This window comes from Oncorhynchus nerka, linkage group LG14 (genome assembly GCF_034236695.1).
Source record: "Oncorhynchus nerka isolate Pitt River linkage group LG14, Oner_Uvic_2.0, whole genome shotgun sequence".
Classification (NCBI taxonomy): domain Eukaryota; kingdom Metazoa; phylum Chordata; class Actinopteri; order Salmoniformes; family Salmonidae; genus Oncorhynchus; species Oncorhynchus nerka.
In genome coordinates this window covers 15,968,431-15,983,439 of record NC_088409.1, presented here as the reverse complement: position 1 = coordinate 15,983,439, position 15,009 = coordinate 15,968,431, and the positions used below count along the sequence as shown (strand labels likewise).

Sequence of the window (15,009 nt, the reverse complement as noted above, 5' to 3'; positions counted from 1 at the left end):
GGAGTGCAGCAGAGATGGTTGTCCTTCTGGAAGGTTCTCCCATCTCCACAGAGGAACTCGGAGCTCTGTCAGAGTGACCATCGGGTTCTTGGTCACAACCCTGACCAAGGCTCTTTTCCCCCGATTGGTCAGTTTGGTCAGGTGGCCAGCTCTAGGAAGAGTCTTGGTGATTCCAAGCTTCTTCACTTAAGAGTGATGGAGGCCACTGTGTTCTTGGGGATCTTCAATTCTGCAGACAGTTTTTGGTACCCTTCCCCAGATCTGTGCCTCGACACAATCCTGTCTCGGAGCTCTATGGACAATTCCTTTGAACTCATGGCTTGGTTTTTGCCGTGACATGCACTGTCAACTGTGGGACCTTATATATACAGGTGTGTGCCTTTCCAAATCATGTCCAATCAATTGAATTTACCACAGGTGGACTCCAATCAAGTTGTTTTATTCTTTATTTAACTAGGATGATCAATGGAAATAGGATGCACCTGAGCTCAATTTCGAGTCTCATAGCAAAAATGTCTAAAAACCCTGTTTTCACTTAGTCATTATGGGTTATTGTGTGTAGATTGCTGAGGATTTTTTTTAATAATAAGGCTGTAACGTAACAAAATGTGTAAAAAATCAAGGGGTCTGAATACTTTCTGAAGGAACTGTATAACTATAGTTATACTACTGTATGTATGTTCACCGTATCTTTTCATCAGGAAATGATACCAAACTCACTTTTTGCAGACTCATAACTGATGATGAAGCGGTCTACTTGGCCCATGGCGGGGGTCCATTGCAGCACTGCCTTGGTATCTGTTACGTTCATTGCTTGGAGAACAGTTGGAGGGGCAGGTACTACAGTCCAAAGGCAATGTGTTTTACATGGTGAATTTAGCTAAATAACAATTATTGTTTTGCCTTTATGTCATGTTTTAAAACACTTAATTGTTGTCATATTGCGGGGCAAGACAACTGAAACTGTGGGTAAGAATAAGGCAAATCGTTCTGCACTCCACGTCCAAAGCAGAATGCATGATGATGTACTGTAATGGTGAGTTGCTACAGCACATTAGATCTAGGTAAGTGTGGTGATTACCTGTGGTCATGATGGCAATGAGGGGATCACTCTCTCTCTTCCCCATGATGGACATCACACTGACCTCGTACGTGGCCCCCGAGGACAGCTTGGACAGAGACACCTGGGACTGCAGGGAATCCACAGACACAGAACCACTCTCTCCTGTCAGGATGACAGACACAGAACCACTCTCTCCTGTCAGGATGACAGACACACAACCACTCTCTCCTGTCAGGATGACAGACACAGAACCACTCTCTCCTGTCAGGATGACAGACACAGAACCACTCTCTCCTGTCAGGATGACAGACATACTGTAGACACAGAACCACTCTCTCCTGTCAGGACGACAGACACAGAACCACTCTCTCCTGTCAGGATGACAGACACAGAACCACTCTCTCCTGTCAGGATGACAGACACAGAACCACTCTCTCCAGTCATGATGACAGACACAGAACCACTCTCTCCAGTCATGATGACAGACACAGAATCACCCTCTCCTGTCAGGATGACAGACACAGAACCACTCTCTCCTGTCAGGATGACAGACACAGAACCACTCTCTCCTGTCAGGATGACAGACACAGAGCCACTCTCTCCTGTCATGACACAGAACCACTCTCTCCTGTCATGATGACAGACATACTGTAGACACAGAACCACTCTCTCCTGTCAGGATGACAGACACAGAACCACTCTCTCCAGTCATGATGACAGACACAGAATCACTCTCTCCTGTCAGGATGACAGACACAGAACCACTCTCTCCTGTCAGGATGACAGACACAGAACCACTCTCTCCTGTCAGGATGACAGACACAGAGCCACTCTCTCCTGTCATGACACAGAACCACTCTCTCCTGTCATGATGACAGACATACTGTAGACACAGAACCACTCTCTCCTGTCAGGATGACAGACATACTGTAGACACAGAACCACTCTCTCCTCTCAGGATGACAGACAGACGCAGAACCACTCTCTTTTGTCATGATGACAGACATACTGTAGACACAAAACCACTCTCTTCTATCATGATGACAGACATATTGTAGACACAGAACCACTCTCTTCTGTCATGATGACAGACATACTGTAGACACAGAACCACTCTCTCCTGTCATGATGACAGACATACTGTAGACACAGAACCACTCTCTCCTGTCATGATGACAGACATATTGTAGACACAGAACCACTCTCTTCTGTCATGATGACAGACATACTGTAGACACAGAACCACTCTCTCCTGTCATGATGACAGACATACTGTAGACACAGAACAACTCTCTCCTGTCATGATGACAGACAGACACAGAACCACTCTCTCCTGTCATCATGACAGACATACTGTAGACACAGAACCACTCTCTCCTGTCAGGATGACAGAAAGACACAGAACCACTCTCTCCTGTCATGATGACAGACAGACACAGAACCACTCTCTCCTGTCAGGATGACAGACATACTGTAGACACAGAACCACTCTCTCCTGTCAGGATGACAGACATACTGTAGACACAGAACCACTCTCTCCTGTCATGATGACAGACATACTGTAGACACAGAACCACTCTCTCCTGTCATGATGACAGACATACTGGAGACACAGAACCACTCTCTCCTGTCAGGATGACAGACAGACACAGAACCACTCTCTCCTGTCAGGATGACAGACATACTGTAGACACAGAACCACTCTCTCCTGTCATGATGACAGACATACTGTAGACACAGAACCACTCTCTCCTGTCAGGATGACAGACATACTGTAGACGCAGAACCACTCTCTCCTGTCATGATGACAGACATACTGTAGACACACAACCACTCTCTCCTGTCAGGATGACAGACAGACACAGAACCACTCTCTCCAGTCATCATGACAGACAGACACAGAACCACTCTCTCCTGTCATGATGACAGACACATAACCACTCTCTCCTGTCAGGATGACAGACAGACACAGAACCACTCTCTCCTGTCAGGATGACAGACAGACACAGAACCACTCTCTCCTGTCAAGATGACAGACAGACACAGAACCACTCTCTTCTGTCAGGATGACAGACAGACACAGAACCACTCTCTCCTGTCAGTATGACAGACAGACACAGAACCACTCTCTCCTGTCAGGATGACAGACAGACACAGAACCACTCTCTCCTGTCAGGATGACAGACAGACACAGAACCACTCTCTCCTGTCATGATGACAGACAGACACAAACCACTCTCTCCTGTCAGGATGACAGACAGACACAGAACCACTCTCTCCTGTCAGGATGACAGACAGACACAGAACCACTCTCTCCTGTCAGGATGACAGACAGACACAGAACCACTCTCTCCTGTCAGGATGACAGACAGACACAGAACCACTCTCTCCTGTCAGGATGACAGACAGACACAGAACCACTCTCTCCTGTCAGGATAAAAGACATAGTAACACACTGGTCCTCTGGGGAAAACAAATGGCACCCTATTCACTTTATGATGCACTACATTTGACACATAGGGAATAGGGTTCTATTTACATTTACATTTACATTTAAGTCATTTAGCAGACGCTCTTATCCAGAGCGTCAAATTGGTGGATGACATCCAGTGGAACAGTAGCATCTAAATCTTTTAAGGGGGGTGAGAGGGATTACTTTATCCTATCCTAGGTATTCCTTAAAGAGGTGGGGTTTCAGGATGATTGACTCCGCTGTCCTGGCGTCGTGAGGGAGTTTGTTCCACCATTGGGGGCCAGAGCAGAACAGTTTTGACTGGGCTGAGCGGGAACTGTACTTCCTCAGTGGTAGGGAGGCGAGCAGGCCAGAGGTGGATGAACGCAGTGCCCTTGTTTGGGTGTAGGGCCTGATCAGAGCCTGGAGGTACTGAGGTGCCGTTCCCCTCACAGCTCCGTAGGCAAGCACCATGGTCTTGTAGCGGAACACACAGTGGAGAGCCGGGGTGGGGAGAGAACTTGGGAAATGAACACCAGCACCGGCTCTGGATGAGTTGTAGGGGTTTAATGGCACAGGCAGGAGCCCAGCCAACAGCGAGTTGCAGTAATCCAGACGGGAGATGACGAGTGCCTGGATTAGGACCTGCGCCGCTTCCTGTGTGAGGCAGGGTCGTACTCTGCGGATGTTGTAGAGCAGGGGTGTCAAAGTCAAATGGACGGAGGGCCAAATAAAAAAAATCAGCTACAAGACGAGGGCCGGACTGTTCGAATGTTCATTGAAAAATTTTTAAATGACGCATATAGTCTAGTGAACCTAATTGAACCTACTGAAAACCTAACAAATATATTACAATATGATCAGATAAATAAAGCAATATTTTCTTATGGCTCTGTCAGTAATCTTTAATTTTCAACAGACACAAAAGACAAATTTCCTTTATATAAATATCCCCATAACATGAACATTAAATGAAAGAAACCGGTATTCAAGGCACCATCAGTAGACTATATTTTCTATTTTAGCAAAAGTGGGCTAAATTTACTTCAAAGAAAAAAACAATAATAGCAATTTTCTATCAGATTGCAAAAAAATAAAGTGCAAAAATCTATTAATCAAAAACAACACTTTGTTTAAGGAGAAGTAACATGCAGTGAAAACAAATATTAAATTTTAACTTTTAAACTTGAACTGAGTAAAAACTCTAAATATTGCACAGTAATGTTCACTTGTTTGAGGTTGAGGGTGATACTTGGTGGTGTCCCATCTTTTCCACAAGTTCATCAATGTTCGGGGTAAGGCTCTGAGCTGAAGAAATCCTCAGAATTGAGTGGAGGTGTTCAGCAGTAAGTCGACTTCTGTGTGATGTTTTGTTCAGGTTCATCAAAGAAAACAGTTGTTCACACAGGTATGTGCTGCCAAACATAGACAACGTGCAGCCTGATTGGGGCTCCGGGCGAACTGTCCTGCATATTTTGCAGTGCATCATTGCATTGGAGGGAGGTTTTGTTCCACGTCAACAGCAAATTGAGCAGTTCCAACCTGCTTTTTTGTGCTTCAAAGTCAGCAAATCGAAGCGCCGAAAGTCAGCGGCAAGCATACCTATTTTTCAGCCAACTGTGTGCTCTGGAACGCACTGGTAGAGAGCTGTCTTCATGGTCTGGCAGCTGGGAAAGTGGCTCAAATTTTCTTTCCGCATCTGCGTCTCCCACAGAGTCAGTTTGGTTTTAAATGCCTTCACTGTACTGTACATATCAGAGATGGATCCCGACCCTGCAGCTGCAAGTTTATTGCATTCAGATGAGGCGAGTAATGTCACACAGAAAAGCCATTTCACACAGAAACATTTCGTCTCGGAGTTGTGTTGTGTCTTTCCCTTTGCTGTCCAAGAACAGTGCCCTTTTCCCTGGGTGTGATAAGGGCCTGACTCGTCAGAAATGCCTGGAGGATTCAAACCTTTGGCTCTGATAAACTGCGCGTGGCTCATTACATGCTCCATTTTCAAGGCTTTCCCTCACACGCTCCTGGTGTATGATACAATGATAAGCTGTCAGCCACCTGGCGTTTTCCTCTTGCATCTTTTCCCGGCCACCAGTCCGCTCCTGTGTCCACACATCGCAGGTGCTCAACTGGGTTGTCAAACCCACGAGTTTTTCCCAAGGCAGCTCCATCTCATTTACACATCTTGACACCTCTTCATACAAATCATGCCCGTAGTTGTGCCATGCATAGGACGTAAAGCCAAAAACTCCTCTGTCACGCTTAGGAGCGGATGAAAATTGACAACTGGGCAATGTCTCGGTGCTCTCATCCACAGCCAAGAATATGCAATAAAATCTTTTCCCTTTTTCACAAGCTGCTCTTTTAGATTGATGGGCAATGGTGTTTCTGCTCAGACTCACATTTAAAAAGAGTTGCCTTTTTCTGGGCAAACTTCGTCACAAACTTTAATCATGCAGTTTTTGATGAAATCCCCCTCCGTAAATGGCCGGGCTGATTTAGCGATCTCTTCTGCCAAAATAAAACTGGCCTTGACAGCAGCCTGGCCTTGTGATTTGGCTTTTTTGAACAGAGGTCGAGATTTGAGGCCAGTTTTAATTCCTCTGCCTTTTGTAGCCTTTGTTCCATGTCCATAGTTTCGTTTCATAATGTCGTCTCAGATTATACTCTTTCAGTAGCCACACTTTCTCCACACAGAAGACACACAGGTTTTCCAGCTACCTTCAGAACATATACTCCGACTCCCACCTTGTTTGAAACCCCGGTTCTCAGTATCCAGTTTTGCCATTTTTGGAGTTAATTTTACTGTGAGACGACTGCTGTGCCAATAAATATTGAAATGCAGCCTACTGCTCGGTTGCATTGTGGGAAATGTAGTATTGGTGCGTGTAAAAGATGCTTGTGCGGGCGGTTCTAATAATAAATCAAGATCATCCCAGGGCCGTAAAAAACCTTCTTGCGGGTCGGATGTACCCGTGGGCCTTGATGTTGTTGTAGAGCATGAACCTACAGGAACGGGCCACCGCCTTGATGTTAGTTGAGAACGACAGGGTGTTGTCCAGGATCACGCCAAGGTTCTTAGCGCTCTGGGAGGAGGACACAATGGAGTTGTCAACTGTGATGGCGAGATCATGGAACGGGCAGTCCTTCCCGGGAGGAAGAGCAGCTCCGTCTTGCCGAGGTTCAGCTTGAGGTGGTGATCCGTCATCCACACTGATATGTCTGCCAGACATGCAGAGATGCGATTCGCCACCTGATCATCAGAAGGGGGAAAGGAGAAGATTAATTGTGTGTCGTCTGCATAGCAATGATAGGAGAGACCATGTGAGGTTATGACAGAGCCAAGTGACTTGGTGTATAGCGAGAATAGGAGAGGGCCTAGAACAGAGCCCTGGGGGACACCAGTGGTGAGAGCACGTGGTGTGGAGACGGATTCTCGCCACGCCACCTGGTAGGAGCGACCTGTCAGGTAGGACGCAATCCAAGCGTGGGCCGCGCCAGAGATGCCCAACTCGGAGAGGGTGGAGAGGAGGATCTGATGGTTCACAGTATCGAAGGCAGCCGATAGGTCTAGAAGGATGAGAGCAGAGGAGAGAGAGTTAGCTTTAGCAGTGCGGAGCGCCTCCGTGATACAGAGAAGAGCAGTCTCAGTTGAATGACTAGTCTTGAAACCTGACTGATTTGGATCAAGAAGGTCATTCTGAGAGAGATAGCGGGAGAGCTGGCCAAGGACGGCACGTTCAAGAGTTTTGGAGAGAAAAGAAAGAAGGGATACTGGTCTGTAGTTGTTGACATCGGAGGGATCGAGTGTAGGTTTTTTCAGAAGGGGTGCAACTCTCGCTCTCTTGAAGACGGAAGGGACGTAGCCAGCGGTCAGGGATGAGTTGATGAGCGAGGTGAGGTAAGGGAGAAGGTCTCCGGAAATGGTCTGGAGAAGAGAGGAGGGGATAGGGTCAAGCGGGCAGGTTGTTGGGCGGCCGGCCGTCACAAGACGCGAGATTTCATCTGGAGAGAGGGGGAGAAAGAGGTCAGAGCACAGGGTAGGGCAGTGTGAGCAGAACCAGCGGTGTCGTTTGACTTAGCAAACGAGGATCGGATGTCGTCGACCTTCTTTTCAAAATGGTTGACGAAGTCATCTGCAGAGAGGGGAGGAGGGGGGGGGAGGAGGATTCAGGAGGGAGGAGAAGGTTGCAAAGAGCTTCCTAGGGTTAGAGGCAGATGCTTGGAATTTAGAGTGGTAGAAAGAGGCTTTAGCAGCAGAGAGAGAAGAGGAAAATGTAGAGAGGAGGGAGTGAAAGGATGTCAGGTCCGCAGGGAGGCGAGTTTTCCTCCATTTCCGCTCGGCTGCCCGGAGCCCTGTTCTGTGAGCTCGCAATGAGTCGTTGAGCCACGGAGCGGGAGGGGAGGACCGAGCCGGCCTGGAGGATAGGGGACATAGAGAGTCAAAGGATGCAGAAAGGGAGGAGAGGAGGGTTGAGGAGGCAGAATCAGGAGATAGGTTGGAGAAGGTTTGAGCAGAGGGAAGAGATGATAGGATGGAAGAGGAGAGAGTAGCGGGGGAGAGAGAGCGAAGGTTGGGACGGCGCGATACCATCCGAGTAGGGGCAGTGTGGGAAGTGTTGGATGAGAGCGAGAGGGAGAAGGATACAAGGTAGTGGTCGGAGACTTGGAGGGGAGTTGCAATGAGGTTAGTGGAAGAACAGCATCTAGTAAAGATGAGGTCGAGCGTATTTCCTGCCTTGTGAGTAGGGGGGAAGGTGAGAGGGTGAGGTCAAAAGAGGAGAGGAGTGGAAAGAAGGAGGCAGAGAGGAATGAGTCAAAGGTAGACGTGGGGAGGTTAAAGTCGCCCAGAACTGTGAGAGGTGAGCCGTCCTCAGGAAAGGAGCTTATCAAGGCATCAAGCTCATTGATGAACTCTCCGAGGGAACCTGGAGGGCGATAAATGATAAGGATGTTAAGCTTGAAAGGGCTGGTAACTGTGACAGCATGGAATTCAAAGGAGGCGATAGACAGATGGGTAAGGGGAGAAAGAGAGAATGACCACTTGGGAGAGATGAGGATCCCGGTGCCACCACCCCGCTGACCAGAAGCTCTCGGGGTGTGCGAGAACACGTTGGCAGACGAAGAGAGAGCAGTAGGAGTAGCAGTGTTGTCTGTGGTGATCCATGTTTCCGTCAGTGCCAAGAAGTCGAGGGACTGGAGGGAGGCATAGGCTGAGATGAACTCTGCCTTGTTGGCCGCAGATCGGCAGTTCCAGAGGCTACCGGAGACCTGGAACTCCACGTGGGTCGTGCGCGCTGGGACCACCAGATTAGGGTGGCCGCGGCCACGCGGTGTGGAGCGTTTGTATGGTCTGTGCAGAGAGGAGAGAACAGGGATAGACAGACACATAGTTGACAGGCTACACAAGAGGCTACGCTAATGCAAAGGAGATTGGAATGACAAGTGGACTACACGTCTCGAGTGTTCAGAAAGTTAAGCTTACGTAGCAAGAATCTTATTGACTAAAATGATTAAAATGATACAGTACTGCTGAAGTAGGCTAGCTGGCAGAGGCTGCGTTGTTGACTATGTAGGCTAGCTGGCAGTGTCTGCGTTGTTGACACTACACTAATCAAGTCGTTCCGTTGAGTGAATGGTTTCTACTGTGCTACTGTGCTGCTATTCGGGGCTAGCTGGCTAGCTAGCAGTGTTGATTTACGTTACGTTGCGTTAAAAGAACGACAATAGCTGGCTAGCTAACCTAGGAAATCGCTTAAGACTACACAATTATCTTTGATACAAAGACGGCTATGTAGCTAGCTATGTAGCTAGCTACGATCAAACAAATCAAGCCGTTGTACTGTAATGAAATGAAAAATGTGATACTACCTGTGGAGCGAAGCGAAATGCGACCGGATTGTTGAGTGCGGAAGTTCTGTTACGTTAAGGACGACGAATAGCTGGCTAGCTAACCTCGGTAAATTAAGATAATCACTCTAAAACTACACACTCTAAACTACACAATTATCTTGGATACGAAGACAGCAAAGACAACTATGTAGCTAGCTAACACTACACTAATCAAGTCGTTCAGTTGAGTGTAAGTTGAGCTGGTAGACGGTGGACTAGCTAACGGTAGACGTTAGCTAGCTAGCTAGCTGCAGGGCGGTGTAGACTGCGTTAGGACGATGAAATACGATAATTACGCAATTATCTATGATACAAAGACGGCTATGTAGCTAGCTAAGAAGAAAAATTGCTAAGATTAGACAAATCAAACCGTTGTACTATAATGAAATGTAATGAAATGTAATACTACCTGCGGACCGAGTGCAGATGCGACCGCTCGCTCCAAATCCTCCTTCACGCATTTGAGGACACCGGGCATGATTGACACTTAAACAGTGTCAGTGTTTGTGGATGACGGAGGTATTTTGACTGAACAGCTGATCTGTCATTCATTAATGGAGTACACAAGAATGCTACAAAAGTTGTAAATTCCACTTGAATGATTCTGGTAAAGCCCTTGTGCTGACAAATGTGGTGTGAAAAAACTATTTTTAAAGTGTTCAAAGTTTCATCACCTTGTCACTTATAGTAGGGTTTCCCAAACCTGCCCTAGCACTACACAGCAGATTCAAATACTCATTGTCAAGGAGGGGCCTTAGGACCGAGTTTTAGAAAACCCTGACTTAGAGGTAGATTACATGATAAAAGCTAAGGTAACAGTAACTTACCCGTGACTGAGTGAGAGTATGTGATTTTGAAGCCGGAGATTTTGTTCTTTGGTTTGGACCAGGACACAGAAAGAGAGGCTTCTGTCACGTTACTAAACACCAGCTCGGTGGGTGGCTCAGGTCCTGCATGGGGAAGAAAATGAATAAGGAAGAGGAGAGGCCAGAAGAGGATATTTAAAGGAACCTCATATTCATTGTCTCCAGCACCACACCAGTGTCAACGTGTGAAAACAGTTTCTATATTCTGTGTGTTAAAAAGACGAGATGAAAGGTCCTATAAACTGCTTCTCTGTGACATCACAGGGTTGGATTAAAAGTAATACAAATTGTGATTTTCAAAAGGAGTTTCTAGCCAGAAGGAGGGTCTTTTCTTGCTCCCCAGGTCACACTGAATGTCATTTACTTTATTTTTTCTTCTTCTACAAAAGGTGGAAATTCACAATTTTCACATATGTCGATACTGGTATTGTACTGGAGGTAACGAACATGAGGCTGAAACGTGGTGAAGGAAAAGGTTAAAAAGTCACTAAAGTCCCAGTACATTTGAAGTATAGAAAATATATATACAATGGGATATTCTGTCTCAACACAAGTGATGATTTAGTGCAGCCACAGTTTAAATGAAAGAGAGACATGCAGGCTATCCAATACATGAACAAGCACATTGAATGAAAAGATACATTACTATAGGAGTTATTCATAAAAAGTTATGGTCAAATATTATGAATAAGTCTCTATGTGGGTTTGGTTCTCCTAATTACCTGTCATGGTGGTTACTCTGTGAATCTTGGAGCGGGATCCGGGAGTGGTGCCACATATGTGCAGGGAGTATCGGGTCTGAGGTCGCAGGTTACTGAAGTCCACAGAGCGAACGCTGTCGGGGAGAACAACGGACACCCTCTTTGTGTGAGCTTTACCTCTGGAGCTACCGGGAGCTTTAGTGGGGAAAGCCACGGTTCCATTAGGGCTCTGTTTTCGGATCTCAATGGTGGAGTTTACGACTCCGGCTACTCTGTCCTCTTCCCCGAGAGCAGCTCCCTCCTCCGCCTCTTCCTCCTCCTCTTCCTCACCCTCTGCCCTGTGCTCTCTTCTGGACACAGTGAAGTTCTTAAACATGGCTGTTGGGGCCGACCATGTGAGGGTGAAGCCGTACGTGGTGATGTTCTGAACCTTCACAGAGCCAAGTCCACGGCCCACTCCTGTTCCTGCTTTCCTGGTGGTGTTTTTGGAAGACTGGATAGTTGTTGTCTTGTTGCTGAAGACTTTGACTTCAGAGGTGGTCTCCACAGTGGTCATGTTCACAACATACTGACTCTTCCGTGGGACTGTCTTGCCTTTGCCTGACCCTGTCTTCACAGTAGTTTTAGATGTGCCTGAGGAGATGTCTGCCTCTGTCTTAATGTCCTTTGTAAGGGTGATCTTGCCCGTCCCAGCCTTAGTGATATCAAAAGTCAATGACACCTTTGTAACGTTCATAGTCCCCTGAACTAATTTCACCTTTTTGACTGTTTTCTTTCCAGATGTTAGAGTCACATTCTTCTCAGCCAACGTCGACTGTTCCAGAGTCTCTTTTCCTGACCGGGTTTTGTTCACAAACGTCTTCACAGTGCTTTGGGTGACATTGGCTTGAGGCTGGTCTTGGAGGTTGCCAGCTTCAGCATTGGCTTTACCTCCAGATTCCTCCTTCACTGTTCCTTTCAACTTCAGGTCAGGTTTAGACAGCTTCTTTATAACTGTCGTTTTGCCTTTGCTCTCTTGCTTTCTTCCTCCATGGTGTTTCAACAGAACCTGTCCGACGGTTGGTCGGCCCAGTCTAGTCTTGGTAGCATTGGAATGGGTGGTTTTGGTTTTAGTGACAGTAACCCCTTGTTTGGCTTGTGTCTTGGTGAGCCCTGCTTTTACACCTGTGGTCCCTTTTGTTTTGCTTTTGATGTCACCATCCTCTTTGGCGGCTGTAGGTTTCTTTTGCTCTGTTTTGTTCTGGAAGAGGATTTGGTCTGCCTTGGTCTTCTTCCCCTGCAGACTCTCTGTGATAGCACTGCTCTCAGGTGATACCTTCAACGCCACCGTCTCCACCGTTATCTGGATTTTCTCTTTGGTACCTTCTGGAGATGAGAGACAAAAATATGTGTTCCAATAAACACACAAGCATACAACTTAGAATGAAGGAATGTATATTAGGCATGCATTCTAAGGGGTGCGCTTGTGTGTGGCGACTGGAAGTTAACCTTCTAGCTGAATTGCAATAAAGAAAATGAGATCAAAGAAGACAAGTCAGATCAAATGAAGAAGGCACAGTAACTGACTTTTACTGCAGTCAGCTCCAGCTGTACATTTACTGCAGTCTAGACCAAGGAACCCTGGGAGGCAGACACACCTTCCCTTCTCACATTTCCCATTCGCACTGCAGTCATTGGGACATGGGCCTTTGGAGCAGGAAGCACCTGGTAGGAATGGGAAGAGAGTATACAGTATGAAACCAGACAGAGCAAACATCAAAAGATGAAATGTTAATGTTGGTTACCAGAAAGACTCTGGATTTAATTCAAACTAGCCTCATGGATAATCTCCATATCAGAATGAAGTTATTATATGAAAGAGGTTTGCGACTAGGAGTTTACGGTTATGTGTAACTAAAGAAGACCAGTCGTACATTTACTCTTCATGAGGGACATCTCTTTCTCCAGCCTGCCAACACGTCCTTTCAGTGCTGCCATCTCAGCCACACATCCCCCGGTGCAGGAGGTAGGAACCAGACTGATGCGGTGGGTCAGGGTTAGAGGAAAGCCAGGCTTCAGCTTCAGTTCATGGGTCTGGGTCTGCTCCTTGGTGCGGTTGCTAGCGTCACTCTGGGTGTCCTTACTGATGCAGCCAGAGTCAGAAGTGATGAGCACCTTGATGGGGATGGGATGCGGCAGTGTGATGGAGGGTTTGTCTTTGGTTGTGGTCTTTGGACCACTGGCTGTGAGAGGTTTGAGGGGGGTTGAGGGGGCTGGATGTGTCTGATTGGTTGCAGTTGGGTTTAGGGCTTTCACAGTGGGCTTAGGGGTCTCTTTGGTGAGTTTGATGAACGTGGCTGTTGGAGGCTTGAGGGGGGTCGAGGGGGCTGGATGTGTCTGATTCACTGCAGCTGGGCTTAGGGTTTTCGGAGTGGGCTTAGGGGTCTCTTTGGTGAGTTTGATGAACGTGGCTGTTGGAGGCTTGAGGGGGGTCGAGGGGGCTGGATGTGTCTGATTCACTGCAGCTGGGTTTAGGGTTTTCGGAGTGGGCTTAAGGGTCTCTTTGGTGAGTTTGACGAGCGTGGCTGTTGGAGGTTTGAGGGGGGTTGAGGGGGCTGGATGTGTCTGATTCACTGCAGCTGGGCTTAGGGTTTTCGGAGTGGGTTTAAGGGTCTCTTTGGTGAGTTTGACGAGCGTGGCTGTTGGAGGTTTGAGGGGGGTTGAGGGGGCTGGATGTGTCTGATTGGCTGCAGTTGGGCTTAGGGCTTTCACAGTGGGCTTAGGGGTCTCTTTGGTGAGTTTGACGAGCGTGGCTGTTGGAGGTTTGAGGGGGTTGAGGGGGCTGGATTAATTTGATTGGCTATAGTTGGGTTTAGGGCTTTCGGAGTGGGCTTAGCGGTCTCTTTGGTGAGTTTGACGAGCGTTGCTGTTGGAGGTTTGAGGGGGGTAGAGGGGGCTGGATGTGTCTGAGTGCCTGCAGTTGGGCTTAGGGTTTTCGGAGTGGGCTTAGCGGTCTCTTTGGTGAGTTTGACGAGCGTTGCTGTTGGAGGTTTGAGGGGGTCGAGGGGGCTGGATGTGTCTGAGTGCCTGCAGTTGGGCTTAGGGCTTTCACAGTGGGCTTAGGGGTCTCTTTGGTGAGTTTGATGAACGTGGCTGTTGGAGGCTTGAGGGGGGTCGAGGGGGCTGGATGTGTCTGAGTGCCTGCAGTTGGGCTTAGGGCTTTCACAGTGGGTTTAGGGGTCTCTTTGGTGAGTTTGATAAACGTGGCTGTTGGAGGCTTAAGGGGGGTCGAGGGGGCTGGATGTGTCTGATTCGCTGCAGCTGGGTTTAGGGTTTTCGGAGTGGGCTTAGGGGTATCTTTGGTGAGTTTGACGAGCGTGGCTGTTGGAGGTTTGAGGGGGGTTGAGGGGGCTGGATTAATCTGATTGGCTATAGTTGGGTTTAGGGCTTTCGGAGTGGGCTTAGCGGTCTCTTTGGTGAGTTTGACGAGCGTGGCTGTTGGAGGTTTGAGGGTGCTTGAGGGGGCTGGATGTGTCTGATTGGCTGCAGTTGGGCTTAGGGCTTTCAGAGTGGGCTTAGGGGTCTCTTTGGTGACTTTCTGACAGTTGGGCTTAGGGAGCTTAGGGGGTCTCTTTGGTGACTTTCACGAGCATGGCTGTTGGAGGTTTGATGGGGCTTGAGGGGGCTGGATGTGTCTGATTGGCTGCAGTTGGGTTTAGGGCTTTCAGAGTGGGTTTAGGGGTCTCTTTGGTGAGTTTGACGAGCGTGGCTGGTGGAGGTTTGAGGGGGCTTGAGGGGGCTGGATGTGTCTGATTGGCTGCAGTTGGGTTTAGGGCTTTCAGAGTGGGCTTAGGGGTCTCTTTGGTGACTTTCACAAGCGTGGCTGCGGTTTTTGGTTTTGCGAGGGTGAGTAGGACGTAGGGTTTCGGTTCACTTCCTGTTCCTGTGGCGTTTCTTTTCTCATTGGTTACTGGAGTTTGAAGGGAGGGGAACGGGGTTAGCAGGAAGAGGAGGGCTAGAGAAAACAACATTTTGAGGCAGAATAGTTTTTGGATG

The 15,009-nt window shown here is 47.9% G+C and overlaps 1 protein-coding gene across 1 annotated transcript in view; it reads right to left on the bottom strand.

The window, feature by feature from the left end:
* tnxba (tenascin XBa) overlaps positions 1-14,537 on the bottom strand; it is a 50,548-nt gene extending 36,011 nt beyond the window's left edge. Inside the window, exons 1-6 of the mRNA XM_065027169.1 lie at positions 12,888-14,537; positions 12,541-12,678; positions 10,996-12,339; positions 10,235-10,357; positions 1,082-1,225; positions 721-840 (exon numbers count right to left, since the gene is read on the bottom strand). Coding sequence (XP_064883241.1) covers positions 721-840; positions 1,082-1,225; positions 10,235-10,357; positions 10,996-12,339; positions 12,541-12,678; positions 12,888-12,951 — 1,933 coding nt within the window. The 5' untranslated portion in view covers positions 12,952-14,537. The remainder of the gene's footprint in view (positions 1-720; positions 841-1,081; positions 1,226-10,234; positions 10,358-10,995; positions 12,340-12,540; positions 12,679-12,887) is intronic.
* Positions 14,538-15,009: the final 472 nt, after the last annotated feature.